This window comes from Lepidochelys olivacea, assembly GCF_965140295.1.
Source record: "Lepidochelys olivacea isolate rLepOli2 genome assembly, chromosome: 3".
In the NCBI taxonomy this organism is placed as follows: Eukaryota; Metazoa; Chordata; order Testudines; family Cheloniidae; genus Lepidochelys; species Lepidochelys olivacea.
The window spans coordinates 122,147,558-122,164,390 of NC_140413.1; the positions used below are offsets into that span (position 1 = coordinate 122,147,558).

Sequence of the window (16,833 nt, forward strand, 5' to 3'; positions counted from 1 at the left end):
CTGATGAGGTTCAATAAGGATAAGTGCAGGGTCCTGCACTTAGGACAGAAGAACCCAATGCACAGCTACAGACTAGGGACCAAATGGCTAGGCAGCAGTTCTGCGGAAAAGGACCTAGGGGTGACAGTGGACGAGAAGCTGGATATGAGTCAGCAGTGTGCCCTTGTTGCCAAGAAGGCCAATGGCATTTTGGGATGTATAAGTAGGGGCATAGCGAGCAGATCGAGGGACGTGATCGTTCCCCTCTATTCGACATTGGTGAGGCCTCATCTGGAGTACTGTGTCCAGTTTTGGGCCCCACACTTCAAGAAGGATGTGGATAAATTGGAGAGAGTCCAGCGAAGGGCAACAAAAATGATTAGGGGACTGGAACACATGAGTTATGAGGAGAGGCTGAGGGAGCTGGGATTGTTTAGCCTGCAGAAGAGAAGAATGAGGGGGGATTTGATAGCTGCTTTCAACTACCTAAAAGGGGGTTCCAAAGAGGATGGCTCTAGACTGTTCTCAATTGTAGCAGATGACAGAACGAGGAGTAATGGTCTCAAGTTGCAGTGGGGGAGGTTTAGATTGGATATTAGGAAAAACTTTTTCACTAAGAGGGTGGTGAAACACTGGAATGCGTTACCTAGGGAGGTGGTAGAATCTCCTTCCTTAGAGGTTTTTAAGGTCAGGCTTGACAAAGCCCTGGCTGGGATGATTTAACTGGGAATTGGTCCTGCTTTGAGCAGGGGGTTGGACTAGATGACCTTCTGGGGTCCCTTCCAACCCTGATATTCTATGATTCTATGATTCTATGAAGTCGTCAAAGTCAAAAACTTAGCAAGAATCAAAAAGGGATAAGGTTAACAAGAATAGCCAGAGTTGTCATAGTTGATGGGAACAAAGGTTTTAGAAGGTGTTGTGTCTTGTGCTCTCTATACAACATATGTAATATAAAGGAACCATATGGGCAAGGTGAGGTCCAAATAGCCATGTTTACTAATCATATATAACCTGTACCACCTGGCTACCCACACACACTGCTGCTCTGGCAGAGTTCTGGTGGAACGTAGAAGACAGTGAGGGCACTAGTGGGCTCACAAAATATTTAGCAGGATGTTACCCTATTCCCATACACTACAGAAGGGATATTAAACCTCATGCTTCCGGCCTTAAGCCAATCTCTAACAGAGATCAGAAGGAAATATAATGTCTGGGGGAAATTACCCCACATCTAACTACTGTGCGGTGCTTACACCCTCCTCTGAAGTGTCTGGTGCTTCCCATTGTCAGAGACAGGATACTGGACAAGATGGACTGTTGGTCTGATCCAGTATGGAAATTCCTTTGGTCTTATGTTCCTAATTCCAGAGATTTTCACCAGCTGACGATCTGCCCCAATATGTCTATTTTCCATGTGTTCCCTTTATCTGCAGTATTATTGTAATATAAATTAAGCCCATTTATCTCATATGGTAATTTGACCCGTTGGTACTTCTGATTGCTGCTGTTCCCACTGAAAATTATTATTCTTGGTTATTATGGTCCGAGACAAAATGGCTACTAAATTTCACAGCACAAAGTCTCATCTTAGAAAATACGTTGTTGGTCATCCCTCTGTACAGGAGTCAGACAAACTCCCTTTACTGGTGGGTCTAGTGTAGGGCTGGGTGAAAATTTTCAGTTGAAACTTTTTCCCAGAGAAAATGCAGCTTCAGAGACATCGAAACATATTGCAAATTCATGTCAATGTCTCCTAAAAAATCCCCAAATTGAAACGTTTTATTTTGGTTTTCCAAATGAAATGTTTTGATATTCAGTTTCCAAATTTCCTTTCATTTTATTTGTAAAAAATATGTAAAAATGGCTGAGAATAAAAATGATTTGGTGAAAAGAAATGTTTCGTTCAACCAAAAGCAATTTTTTTGACTCTCCGATTTGCTGAAAATGTTTCTGTTTGACCCAAAGTGATTTATTTTTCAAAACTGCGGGCAACTGAAAAAGCTGTTCCATGCCCAGCTCTAGTTTAGTGCAGTTACAGAGTCTGCCTACGTTTCTTGGTTTTACCATCCAACTTTTGGGTTGACTAGGTCAACTGGGGGACTCAAGTGATGATATCTCAAAGTTATGTGCTGGGACCTGTATCCATGTGGATGGGACCTGAGCTTGCCAACCGAACACAAGCATTGTTCTGTAACAATTTCCAGATGCAGGGTCTAGTTGACAAAAGGGATGATGGTGAGAAGGAATGTTTTGTCTTTTAGAGTCCTCAGATTTTTTTTTTAATCTACAGTTGGTGGGGCTTTGTTAAACTTAGTCTTTTCCTTTCATATTTAAGTGGTCATATTTTAAATGCAGATTTTATCACAAAGGAGTGAAACTATAAAAGGCTTGGAATTTGGATTGAATTCAGCTAAACGTGGCCCTTTCAGCCACTGATTATCCTGAGAAAAGGTCTCTTCCCCAATCATTGAGCTTTTCAGGGATAAGCCCTCTTTCTTTTCGACTCTTTAGTTTTATTGGCTTCACAGATAACTCTGGCGGCAAAAAAACCCACCCACTTTTGTCTGTAACTGTCTAGAAGACTGCGCCACACCATGTCAGACACAGACCTGCCTGCAGTGAGCCATGCGTTCGTGACCTGCAGGTTTCATTATTTTGCAACTCATATCTAGGACTGAAACCACACACCCTGTAAGAGCTCAGCCTGATACAAAAGCTCATCTGCTTAGCAACACAAGTCATGAGCACATCACCTCAGATCTCTGCTCCCTCCCTGGGCACCATTTCAAGTTGTCTGTCCTGATATTCAAAGCCCTCCATGGGATTGGACCTAGCTACCTGAAAGGTTGCTTCTATCTCCACAACCATAACATCCCATCAACGACAACCATAGCCAGTAAGAGCCGGGTAATTGCCAGAGACAGAACTGCCCTGGGAACTGGACCTCCACTTATTCCTGTAAAGAGATAAGAGGGGCCACAAATCTCACCTCTTTCAGAATTTTAAATGCAAAACCCATTATTTCTGTGGCTTAGATTGCCCTCTGGAAGTGCCACCCACCCCTAGCCCACCTTGATCTCTGGCCCCCACAAGTCCCTGGCCCCCAAGCAAACTTATCAACTAACTAAATGTATAGCTCCTCTGGGAAAGGAGAGAGCAGGGGATGCTCAGATACTAAGATGAATGAGGCCATATAAAAACCTACATAAATAGGTCAAAGCACAGATAGACCTATTTTTAAAAGGAACTCCTACATTTTGGGCATGACAACCTTTCTTTAATTATAACATAGACAGGAAATAGCCTTTCCAATAAAAGTTGTACACATGGTTCAATAGCACTTTGGATGAGTACTAGAACGTGGCTGCAGAAATAACTCCTGTGTGCTGAAGGGGAGACTTCAGAGCTTTTTATGAACATTTCTGTCACTGCCACCCAGAATGCTGACAGCATCGCTCATTGCTACTTTTGCAGCAGCTTCCTCTCTGTTATGTTTTTATTTAACACACTGCATTTTTCTGGGATCCCTTTGTAAGGACAAGAGCTGTATGCCCCTGCCTGCAGAGCTGGTGTTTACTGCACGTCTGTCCCTAAAGAGTTAATTGTTTTTATTGCATAATCTGTTTAAGATTCTGGATAGATAGGAAACGCACGCCCCTTCTCTCCTATGGTATGTTTGCTCACTTTATATTGCTCTCCTACACTGCTGTGTGTAAGCCTCACACCACTTGACATACTGTAACGCTCTGGGTGGGTCTGTGGAACTTTGCTCTGTTCCAAAGCTGCTTATGCTACCGTGGTGTTGTGTGTGTGTGTGTGGGGAGAGGGAGAGGGAGCGAGACAGTCCACACAGCTACATCTACAGGAAGCACCAGCACTAGTTACAAAGTTTGAAAGCTGTTGACTCTGCCATCTCTTGGATCCCTCCGAGTTGAAAACCTACTGCACACAATGCCGTCTTTTGATGAGGTTTTAAAAGAAGCTGGGGAATTTGGAAGGTACCAAAAGAGGGTCTTTTTCCTCCTTTGCCAGACAGGCATAACTTTTTCTTTTCTATTTGTGGGAGTGGTCTTTCTTGGGCACGCACCAGAGCACTATTGGTGCAGGATCCCTGGTGCAGCTGAATTAAGTGAGAGATGTGGATGGACCCTTGAAGAGGAACAAAATTATACTGTGCCAGCTCCGAACCTGGTGAACAGGTTTTCCAGTGGCCAGTGTGAGAGGTTTGACATAGAGTGGAATAACACCTCTGTGAGCTGTGCCAACCCACTGTCCCACTTTACTAATCGCAGCCTGGGCAACGTGGCCCTTACTCCATGCCAGGATGGCTGGGTATATAAACAATCCCACTCAACGATCATCAGTGAGGTAAGGGAAATCAACATTTTCCAATCAGTGTTTTCATTGTCAGAGCAGGATTGTAAAATAAAAATTGATTGCTAGAGCAATACATATGTAGTATAGATGTTTTTAATGGGACAAGAATAAAGTTTTCATCAGTTTCTCTGACAGTTACAAATGAATCAGGATATTGAGTATTATCAAGCAGCAATGCCAGCCTTTTAGGAATGGGTGAGCTAATCTGAAAGATCCCTAGTATTGACTCTCTGAAGCAGATGAACTCAAATGGGGATACTGCTTTCTTGCTGTTGTAATGCTTGACTAAAATAAACAAAGAGTAATGTCATTGCAACTGAGGCATTAGAGTGGTCATTTAAGGGCAGGTCCTTGGCTGGTATAAATCAATTTTGTTCAATTGACTGCTGCTGATTTATGCCAGCTCGTGATCTGGCCAGTTATATAGACATTATATAATTTATTTTAGTAAACATCTAGACTTACTAGTAATAAATAATTAGTGTCTAACCACTTCTGTGTGTCCCTAACCTTGATAAGAAAATAGAATTACATTGGTTGTCATTAAAAAGTCATATTTTGCCAACAGTTACCACTCTCTGGTATCCGAAATACCAGAGTTATTTCCTGAGGAATGGATAACTGCAGTTGCTCTGTTACTCCATTTGTGGTAAGTGTTGGCAAATACAGTTATTCTCTATTGGGCTGCGAAAGGACAACCAATAAGTTGTGCTAGGAGATCTTGATTATAGACATGTAGTCGGTGCAATGCAATGTGACTCTAATCCATAGACTCAGCACTAGAGATGCATGGGTGTGTGTAAATAACTGTGATAACTGTAGTGCTCAGAAACACCATAACCAAAACACATTTAAATAAATTAGGTATGTAATCTTCATGTAGTGTTGCATACTGTATCAAAACCACCGTATGATTTGATGACTGTGCCCATGGTCCTGCTATCTTCCCATTATTATTTATTTGTATGTCATGATCAGGTCCTGGTCAGTCAATCCTAGTGGTCAGAGCAGAAGTCAGGGCAAGTCGGGTACCAGGAGGTCAGATCCAGGATAGACCAGAGGGCAAACTGAGAGTCAAGCGTCAGGAGGCAGGCCAAGTCAGATACCAGGAGGTCAGAGTACTAGATAGGCCAGAGGACAAAAGCAAGAGTCTGGCGTCAGAAGGCAGACCAACTCAGGTACTGCAAGGTCAGAGTACGCAACAGGTCAGAGGGAAAACCAAGAGTTAGGAGGCAGGCAGGATCAGAAGCTGGAGTTGAGGATCTCTCACAAGCAGGGTCTGGAGCAGAGACAGGCAGGCAGTCTATGTTGTTGCTCAGACAGCTCCCTTTCATGGGTTCCTGGTTTATATACTGGTATCAGCCAATCAGGGGGCTTTCTGAAGCTGCCACGCCAGTCCTGGTGGTTGGTATTTCCTGCTGATCCCAGTCTCACAGGGTCCTCCCATGGGAGCCCAGCCTAAGGCTCCCATGGTAATGTGGAGGCATCAGCAGCCCTAAACCCCCACAGTTCCAGCCCTGCAGGTTCTCACATTGTGATCAGGACCCCCTTGTGCTAGGTGCTGTACAAAGAGACAGTCCCTAACCCAAAGAGTTTATAGTCTCATCTGCCTTCCCTCAGCCAGTCCTGTCATCAGTTGTTCTATTTTGTCTCTTCTTAGATTATGACATCTTCAGGGAAGGAAACTTTCCTTATACACATTCCATAAAGTGCCTAGAACAGGGATGGGCCAACTTTTTGGCCTGAGGGCCACATTGGGGTATGGAAATTGTATGGTGGGCCATGAATACTCATGAAATTGGGCGTAGAGGTGAGGGAGGGGGTGCGGGCTCCGACTGGGGATGCGGACTCTGGGGTGGGGCCAGAAATGAGGAGTTCAGGGTGCAGGAGGAGGCTCTGGGTCAGGGTGCGGGGAGGTGAGGGCTCTGGGGTGGGGCTGGGGATGAGGGGTTTGGGGTGCAGGAGGGGGCTCCAGGCTGGTACCAAGGGGTTCAGAGGGCAGGAAGGGAATCAGGGATGGGGCAGGCTGTTGTGGCATGGGAGGGGTGAGGGCTTTGGCTGGGGGTGCAGGCTCTGGGGTGGGGCCAGGGATGAGGGGTTTGGAGTACAAGAGGGGGCTCTTGGATGGGACCATTGGGTTTAAGGGTGCAGGCTCCGGGTGGCACTTAGCGCAAGCAGCTCCTGGAAGCATGTCCCCTCTCTGGCTTCAAGGCGCCACCTGGTGGCTCTGGATGCTTCCCCGTCTGCAGGCGCCACCCCTGCATCTCCCATTGGCCAGGAACTGCAGCCAATGAGAGCTGCAGGGGTGGCGCCTGCAGATGGACAGCCCGCAGAGCCACTTGGCCACACCTCTGCATACTAAGTAGGAGCTAGAAGGGGGTCATGCCAGTGGCTTCCTGGGAGCTGCGCGGAGCGGGGCAAGCCTCCAACCCCACTCCCTGGCAGGGCTGAAGGCCGGATTAAATGGTCTGAAGGGCTGGATGTGGCCTGCGGGCCATAGTTTGCCCACCCCTGGCCTAGAACATTGTATGCCCTGAATAAATGTTAAATAAGAGCAACTGAGTGGCCTGAAGATTGGTAAATGGATTCAGAGCATCCATCATAGAATCATAGCTGGTTTGGGTTAGAAATAACTGAAACTCAGAATAAGCTGATGAGTGCAAGCTGTCTGAAATGTGTCGGTAGATAAGAATCCACGCCTCAAAAAACATTAATCACAGTCTTCACTGAGCAGATTCGTTTGCCATCTCAGCAATGGATTGAATGGGCAAGGAAAATTAAATATGTTCAGATTCCTAGGAGTGGCTATTCCAGGTGAGGATTGAACCTCACTGGCAGGGGAAACTTGCACTGCTGCCTATGTCATGCTTGTCCTGGAGATGTACAAAGAATTTCCACCTCCAGGGGCTTTCAGTCCAGAATCTTTCATGAAGTATCGTTTAACTGACATTATTTTTAAGATGAAAATTAGGAGTGTGTGTGTTGGGTGTGGCGGGGGGTTACTTTTTTGTCCATGTTTTTTCAGCTGTTGACCCTGATGACTGCTGAAAGTGGGTGAGCAAAACAGCAATGTAAAGCTTCACTCAGAGTCCATTTACAGCAGCAGTAGGTAAAAGATTATTCTATATCTGATGCAACCAGTATGATTTTGCGTCAGCAGCAAGAAAAAAACCTCCCTGCTCACTAGCTGATGCATGGAGAAAATGAAACTTGTGGGTCGTCAGAGCAAGGAGTGGGAGCTGAAGTTCAAAGTTCTGTTGGCAAACATCTTCAGCCTGTACCACATTCACCTGTGTGTTCAGCAGCACTCATGTAATTGAAAAGCGGGGCTACAGGGAAAAGGAAGGTGACCAAGGAAATGGTGAATGGGAACCTTATGGAAATGCTCCAGGTGCATGTGAACAAGCTGCTGAAAACCAGCCAAATTAGAAGTGTGGTTTTGATTTTCACCACCGTTGCCTGCCAAATCCCCTACCAAAAATAAGAAGAAGAAGGGGGTTGGATAGCCCACATAAGGTCAGGGGAGGGAAGGCCAGTGGACAAGAGTGCTCTTACTGACTAATGAGGAAATTTTCAAAGGCATGAAGGCTGTTAGGCATCCAACTCCCATTGGATGTGACTGGAAGTTGGGCACCTAATTGTCCTTTATGCCTTTGAAAATCTACCCCCTAAACCTCTGAATATTATTCTGTAAAATAACAGGCTCACATACAAAGCCTAAAGACAAGGACATAAGAATAGTAATAGGCTAGAGTGGCTAGAGTGCTACCATATTCTTCTTTCCCAGATGACCATATGGTATACCAAGTAGCAGCATTCACAGGGCTCTTTTCAGACTCCAAAGGCCTGATCCAAAGAGTTCTGGGATCAGTGGAAAGACTCCAATTGACTTCACTGGGCTGTGGATCAGGGCCCAAAAGTCCAGTCCCTGTAGCTTGGGTCTGGCTCCAACATACCCAATTATCGGCTTTACTCACTTACTAAGCAGTGACATAGCAGGCAATTCACAACATAAATATGTTAAATATAACACACTTAGGGCTTATATATAAAATATATAAATATATATTTATATAATGTGTTAAATATAACACATTAGGATTTCCATAAAATTTAGATGAGAAGCCAAGTTAGACATAGTACTGTCCTATCTAATTTGACCATTGAAACAGCTACCCCTTTTCTAATGTGCCTGCTCTTTTTAAACCCTTCATTTTTATATAGATGAACTGTTGTTTTTGTACTGTGTTTAAACATGTGTTATTTCATATCTGATTAAGTTTACCGAGAACACGACCAGGGAGACTAAATCAAAAGGATGATTTAACGTAGTAATCTGAAAAGCAGATGTTAGTGGGAAGGAGAAACTTGAAAAGCAGCAATGCTGAAAGAAACTTGCAGGGGGCTATACTAGACAGCAAATTAGGCACAAGTTTGCAATGTGATACAGTAGCTAAAAGACAATGCAAACATGGGCTGCTATGCAAAGATGTCATGCCACAGAACAGAAGTGTAACAGTTTCACTCTATCCAGTTCTTATGCAATCACACCTGAAATGCTGCATTCAGTTTTGAGCACCTCATTACCAGAGAGAGAAAAATGATCAGAGGACAGGAGGGATTAATTATTAAATTAATGAAATACGCTGGGTGAGTTTCTCATCTTTGTTCTGATCCCTTCACACTGCTCCGGTGGTGCAAAAGGGTCTGGATCTCTCTGTGGGGAACACTTGAATGTGGTGTCACTTTCTATTATTTGATGTCTAGTTCATTTGTTAAACTGTTTCGAAATAGTTCCACAGGCAGCTGCAGTTACAGAAACCACGAAGTAAAAGTAATTGTTCGGTTTGATGGGAACTCCGGAGCTGGCGTATGAGCAGCACCTGAAGTGCCTAATGCCCATTCCATGGTAGCTGGATTAATTTATTTACACCTAGGGTAGGTGGCTGGAAGTGGGTCCTTTCACAATGAGGTGTTTTGAGGAGGAGGAGGAGAACAGAATCCACTATAATGTCCATTATGGACAACAGTTGGCAACTCTATTTATCTTCTTCAGGCCTTCATGATAGGTGAAATAGCAAAACCTAAGATTCATTTATAAAACATTCTTTGTATCTTATGGAGGTACAACAGCAAGTCCTCTTTCTCCTTGCCACTGCAAATTGAAATTTTGCACATTGTACCAGGATGGGTCATGATCCTACAGCTTTGGGTCATGCTTTTCCTTGCAGGCACCTAAAATCAGAGAGAGTTGCCTTACAAAAGGCAAACAGGTTAACTCTCAGTACATAATGCAGCTAGAGCCCTTTAGCTCCCTGATCCTGAGGTGGAATAAAGCTAGACAGAGTAGTAATCAGAATAATTTTAAGATGCAGATTGCAGCAAATGCACTGAAATCAGTTTTGACTTTATTTGTAAAACCTCACAGTAATTCCACAAACGTAATTAAGTTTCCCTGTTTAAGAGAACACACAATGCTCAATGAAATTAAGTATTTGGGAAATACCCCAAAAATAAAATCAAATATTGTTTCCACTTATTTTTATTGAGCTTTTGTTACTCCTCATGAACCCGGAGAAAGAAACTAGTTGTGTCAGCAGCAGGTTTGGAATCAAATGGATTGTCAGATTTTGCTGGGAAAGGGAGCCATAGAGGAGGTACTGATCTTGGCCAAAATTCATCCCCCATTAATGCCAGATGATGTCAGCATAAATAATGCGGGGGTCCAGACTGCATTTTCTTAGGAATGGGAGTGGAGTCTCTAAAAGCCACTTCCGCAAATGAGTGGCGCAGGCTGAAAAGAGGATGTGGCTAGGGTGCGAGAGGGTGCACTGATTCAGCAGCTCCGTATGGTAGACCAGCAATCGGAAAGAAAAAAAAAAAAAGCTGAGCCTAGATAATTTCCACTAGCTGCTGATAAAATGTTGCACAGGGTGGGTAATTTTATCCAAATGTTTTTGGCAGTGATGACGAAGGCGACCAAATGTCCCGATTTTATAGGGACAGTCCCGATATTTGGGGCTTTTTCTTATATAGGCTCCTATTACACCCCAACCCCTGTCCCAATTTTTCACACTTGCTCTCTGGTCAGCCTAATGATGACGCCTAGTGGCATGTTAATGGATTACAAACAAATCTACAGATTCAGATGTCAGCGGAGACAGTAATCAATGGATTCATCAACTGCTAAAAGCAAAGCTGGTGTGTTCCAGACTTAATAGCAGCCTTTACTGGCACACATTTAGCATAATGAACTGATTCCAGTGTGGCCGGTCAGCAACACTTCTCTGTGATGAAAGTTATGTAATTTTGAGACTTGGTAACAATTCATTGCCCACGTGTGAGGTCTGAGAAGGATAAATCATCACCAGAACACATTATTCTACTACAGTTGTTGCAAATAAATCATCATGCTCTTTTACTTGGCAGCTGTCTCAAAAAACCCAAACAAAACTGTATTTTCAAAGGGATCTGTAACCAGTTCAGTAATGTTTACCTTACCACTTTTACAGCATCTTAAAGCAGCGAATAACATGACAGTCAAAGCTGGAGTGGAGAGAAAACAGCTGTTCCTTTTTCTATACTACTCCAGAAGAATTCATTCTACAGTATGGAAAAGCCCCAAAGCCTACACTTACCTTGATTAGTATGTCTGGGTTCATACAAGAAATCAGGGCTACTCTTTCATATTTCCTATATCAGGTAGGGTTTGAGGGGTAGTGAGAGGGTGTCGGGAGTGGACAGCGGGACTGACTACTTACTCAGTAAGGTTTCCCCCATATACAAATGATTGTGCTTCAGGTAGGGCAGATCTTCACAGCCCCATTTATTTCAGTGAAGCTGCACTAATTTACACTGGCTGAGAAGCTGGAACACTGATTTCAAATGTTTGAACTTTTTCTATGCTTGCACAGGGTTGGGATGAGTTTACAAATCTCTCCTTTATTTTGCCAGTCTGGAGGCAGCAGTGGTAATAAGAAAGGAAAATGTTTAAAAAAAATGGAGGTGGCCAATTTCACATTAGAAGGCTTGGTATCATTCTGGGTGGTCCAGCCAGCAGATCTACAAGTGATGCAAGCTGGACCTTGAAGGCATGTAGGAAAATTCAGGCAAAAAACCCAAAATCAAAACCAAACAAACCCCACTACTCAGGTTCTTGTGACACAGCAACTTATGAGTGAAGGGAAGTCTGACCCTCCATTTTTCTTTGGCATTATTAAGTGCCACTGGTGTGCTGACCTCTGAACAAGGTAGAGAAGAAAATCTGCCCCAAAGAGGTCTCTTAGCACATTTTGTTTCCTGATAAAACCAAGAAAAAGGGCTGTTTGCCCCCCTTGAGCTGAATCAGCTTGAAGTTTGATTTCAGTGACGTGCTGGTGAAAAATGCTTTGGAGAATGAGAGAATCTATATACCCCCAAAGCAAGTACAGACTGGGTAGCAGCAGTCTGAGCTGCCCCAGATTGCCCTAGCAATGTACTTCCAGCCTCCCCTGGAGCACCATCTGCAGGACTGAGAGGATAAACTGGTCTTCTATTAATACTGCCAAGGAGGATGCCAGTTTTGCTGGTGGTTGTTTCAAATGGACACTTGTTCAGCCAGAACTGAGCTGAGACCTTCGATTCATTGTAGACAGGCATAGAAAAACACCTAGTATTGGTCAATTAATGAAACGATAGTTGTAAATCAAATATTTACTTATCTCACCTGTCTGTTGTGACCCTTAGTTGTGACAGACTGTACAGTGCTTTCAGAACCTCAGGCCAAAGGTGCTATCCTTCCAAGTCCTCTGATGAATTATTATCAGGTAAGACAATGCAGGGTTGAGTCTGGTAAGGCAGGGAAAGGCTGTGCTGAAGGACTAAGGTATGAGCTTTCCAGCATCCCGCTCAGCACCAGAACAGAAGACTGTCCTTAGTTGTATCGCAGAGATGGGAGGCCTCATCCAAAGCTTACTGAAGTCATGGAAAGACTTTGTCGACTTCAGTGGCCTTTGGCTCAGGTCCCAAATTACTTGCACCTCTCTACGGAAAAGTGAGATGCTGCTGAATACCTGCAACTCCCATTGTCTTCAGTCCTTGAATTACACAGAAAAACATTGTTGAGTACTTGCTATCCCCTAACTGAATCTGAGTGTCAGTCCAAAATAAAAAATATCTGCCCTCTGACAGACATACTGTGAGGGGAGACACTGTAATAACCATTTTGTTTTCCAGGTATTAGTCATGAGCTTGACCTTCTCAATGCTCATTTCAGACCCATCCTCCTCCTTTGTTTAAAGGTTATTTCAGATGTGAAATCCCTAGGCATATTGGGGATTCTCTCCCCTCTCCCTAGGGAGATGGACAGATAGTTTAATATCCTTTTCCTGGATAAGCAAAATAGGCAAAGTAAACTAAAATGGTCCCAAATGGTAGCACCATTATTTGGTAGTGAGAGCATTTAGCACCTTCCAGGCATCTGGCTCCTCACCAGGGGATACTTTCATCCCCTAAAAAAAAAAAAAAAAGGAGTACTTGTGGCACCTTAGAAACTAACAAATTTATTTGAGCATAAGCTTTCGTGAGCTATAGCTCACTTCATCGGATGCATGCAGTGGAAAATACAGTGGGGAGATTTTATATACACAGAGAACATGAAACAATGGGTGTTACCATACACACTGTAATGAGAGGTTTCAGAGTAACAGCCGTGTTAGTCTGTATTCGCAAAAAGAAAAGGAGTACTTGTGGCACCTTAGAGACTAACCAATTTATTAGAGCATAAGCTTTCGTGAGCTACAGCTCACTTCCTCAGATGCATATCGTGGAAACTGCAGCAGGCTTTATATATACACAGAGAATATGAAACAATACCTATTCCCACCCCACTGTCCTGCTGGTAATAGCTTATCTAAAGTGATCATCAGGTGGGCCATTTCCAGCACAAATCCAGGTTTTCTCACCCTCCACCCCTCCACACAAATTCACTCTCCTGCTGGTGATAGCCCATCCAAAGTGACAACTCTTTACACAATGTGCATGACAATCAAGTTGGGCTATTTCCTGCACAAATCCAGGTTTTCTCACATCCCCCCCACCCCCATACACACACAAACTCACTCTCCTGCTGGTAATAGCTCATCCAAACTGACCACTCTTCAAGTTAAAATCCAAGTTAAACCAGAACATCTGGGGGGAGAGGGGGGTAGGAAAAAACAAGAGGAAACAGGCTACCTTGCATAATGACTTAGCCACTCCAAGTCTCTATTTAAGCCTAAATTAATAGTATCCAATTTGCAAATGAATTCCAATTCAGCAGTTTCTCGCTGGAGTCTGGATTTGAAGTTTTTTTGTTTTAAGATAGCGACCTTCATGTCTGTGATCGCGTGACCAGAGAGATTGAAGTGTTCTCCGACTGGTTTATGAATGTTATAATTCTTGACATCTGATTTGTGTCCATTTATTCTTTTACGTAGAGACTGTCCAGTTTGACCAATGTACATGGCAGAGGGGCATTGCTGGCACATGATGGCATATATCACATTGGTGGATGTGCAGGTGAACGAGCCTCTGATAGTGTGGCTGATGTTATTAGGCCCTGTGATGGTGTCCCCTGAATAGATATGTGGGCACAATTGGCAACGGGCTTTGTTGCAAGGATAAATTCCTGGGTTAGTGGTTCTGTTGTGTGGTATGTGGTTGTTGGTGAGTATTTGCTTCAGGTTGCGGGGCTGTCTGTAGGCAAGGACTGGCCTGTCTCCCAAGATTTGTGAGAGTGTTGGGTCATCCTTTAGGATAGGTTGTAGATCCTTAATAATGCGTTGGAGGGGTTTTAGTTGGGGGCTGAAGGTGACGGCTAGTGGCGTTCTGTTATTTTCTTTGTTAGGCCTGTCCTGTAGTAGGTAACTTCTGGGAACTCTTCTGGCTCTATCAATCTGTTTCTTTACTTCTGCAGGTGGGTATTGTAGTTGTAAGAAAGCTTGACAGAGATCTTGTAGGTGTTTGTCTCTGTCTGAGGGGTTGGAGCAAATGCGGTTGTATCGCAGAGCTTGGCTGTAGACGATGGATCGTGTGGTGTGGTCAGGGTGAAAGCTGGAGGCATGCAGGTAGGAATAGCGGTCAGTAGGTTTCCGGTATAGGGTGGTGTTTATGTGACCATTGTTTATTAGCACTGTAGTGTCCAGGAAGTGGATCTCTTGTGTGGACTGGACCAGGCTGAGGTTGGTGGTGGGATGGAAATTGTTGAAATCATGGTGGAATTCCTCAAGGGCTTCTTTTCCATGGGTCCAGATGATAAAGATGTCATCAATATAGCGCAAGTAGAGTAGGGGCTTTAGGGGACGAGAGCTGAGGAAGCGTTGTTCTAAATCAGCCATAAAAATGTTGGCATACTGTGGGGCCATGCGGGTACCCATAGCAGTGCCGCTGATCTTAAAACAAAAAAACTTCAAATCCAGACTCCAGCGAGAAACTGCTGAATTGGAATTCATTTGCAAATTGGATACTATTAATTTAGGCTTAAATAGAGACTTGGAGTGGCTAAGTCATTATGCAAGGTAGCCTGTTTCCTCTTGTTTTTTCCTCCCCCCCTCCCCCCCCAGATGTTCTGGTTTAACTTGGATTTTAACTTGAAGAGTGGTCAGTTTGGATGAGCTATTACCAGCAGGAGAGTGAGTTTGTGTGTGTATGGGGGTGGGGGGATGTGAGAAAACCTGGATTTGTGCAGGAAATAGCCCAACTTGATTGTCATGCACATTGTGTAAAGAGTTGTCACTTTGGATGGGCTATCACCAGCAGGAGAGTGAATTTGTGTGGGGGGGTGGAGGGTGAGAAAACCTGGATTTGTGCTGGAAATGGCCCACCTGATGATCACTTTAGATAAGCTATTACCAGCAGGACAGTGGGGTGGGAATAGGTATTGTTTCATATTCTCTGTGTATATATAAAGCCTGCTGCAGTTTCCACGATATGCATCCGATGAAGTGAGCTGTAGCTCACGAAAGCTCATGCTCAAATAAATTGGTTAGTCTCTAAGGTGCCACAAGTACTCCTTTTCTTTTTGCGAATACAGACTAACACGGCTGTTACTCTGAAACCTGTCATTATGCAAGGCACTGCATTTAGCCGTATGGAGTGGAAATCTATCAACTGCATGAAAAAACTTGTACAGATACAGACAGACATCATCTTCCTTTCCAAATGCAAACAGATGGACATCGTACCAAAAGGACTGAAGGTAAAAAATCCATTACAATCTACATACCACACAGACTATGCTGACAGCTTGTGCCACACGCTCTCAAAGAAACTGCGGAACCACCTGATCAACATCCTCTACAGCAAACAGGGAAAGATTAAGAATGAGCTCTCAAAAATGGATACTCTCATAAAAAACCAACCTTCCACACAAGCTTCCTCGTGGCTGGATTTTACTAAAACTAGACAAGCCATTTACAACGCACACTTTGCTTCTCTACAAAAGAAAAAGGACACTAAACTTTCTAAACTACTACATGCTACAAGGGGCCACAGCAATGGTTCCCTCAACCCACCTAGCAATATTGTTAACCTATCCAACTATACTCTCAGCCCAGCAGAAGCAGCTGTTCTATCTCGGGGCCTCTCCTTCTGCCCCTCCACCCCCACGAACATGATACAGTTCTGTGGTGACCTAGAATCCTATTTTCGACGTCTCCGACTCAAGGAATATTTCCAAAATACCTCTGAACAGCATACTAATCCACAGAGGTCTCCCTACCAACACTACAGAAAGAGGGATTCTAGGTGGACTCCTCCTGAAGGTCGAAACAGCAGACTGGACTTCTACATAGAGTGCTTCCGCCGACGTGTACGGGCTGAAATTGTGGAAAAGCAGCATCACTTGCCCCATAACCTCAGCCATGCGGAACGCAATGCCATCCACAGCCTCAGAAACAACTCTGACATCATAATCAAAAAGGCTGACAAAGGAGGTGCTGTTGTCATCATGAATAGGTCGGAATATGAACAAGAGGCTGCTCGGCAGCTCTCCAACACGAGTTTCTACAAGCCATTACCCTCTGATCCCACTGAGAGTTACCAAAAGCAACTACAGCATTTGCTCAAGAAACTTCCTGAAAAAGCACAAGATCAAATCCGCACAGACACACCCCTGGAACCCCGACCTGGGATATTCTATCTACTACCCAAGATCCATAAACCTGGAAATCCTGGGCGCCCCATCATCTCAGGCATTGGCACCCTGACAGCAGGATTGTCTGGCTATGTAGACTCCCTCCTCAGGCCCTACGCTACCAGCACTCCCAGCTACCTTCGAGACACCACTGACTTCCTGAGGAAACTTCAATCCATCAGTGATCTTCCTGATAACACCATCCTGGCCACTATGGATGTAGAAGCCCTCTACACCAACATTCCACACAAAGATGGACTACAAGCCGTCAAGAACACTATCCCCGATAATGTCACGGCTAACCTGGTGGCTGAACTTTGTGA

At 44.3% G+C, this 16,833-nt stretch overlaps 1 protein-coding gene across 3 annotated transcripts in view; it reads left to right on the forward strand.

Annotated features, from left to right (window-relative positions):
* The first annotated feature begins 3,657 nt into the window (after nt 1-3,657).
* The window catches only part of SLC22A3 (solute carrier family 22 member 3), a 50,782-nt gene continuing 37,606 nt past the window's right edge, over nt 3,658-16,833 (forward strand). Inside the window, exon 1 of one of the 3 annotated variants that reach the window (XM_084624628.1) lies at nt 3,658-4,350. In XM_084624628.1, the coding sequence (XP_084480754.1) occupies nt 3,934-4,350 (417 nt within the window). In that variant the 5' untranslated portion in view covers nt 3,658-3,933. The remainder of the gene's footprint in view (nt 4,351-16,833) is intronic. The other 2 variants (XM_084624630.1, XM_084624629.1) reach the window with 2 other exon arrangements.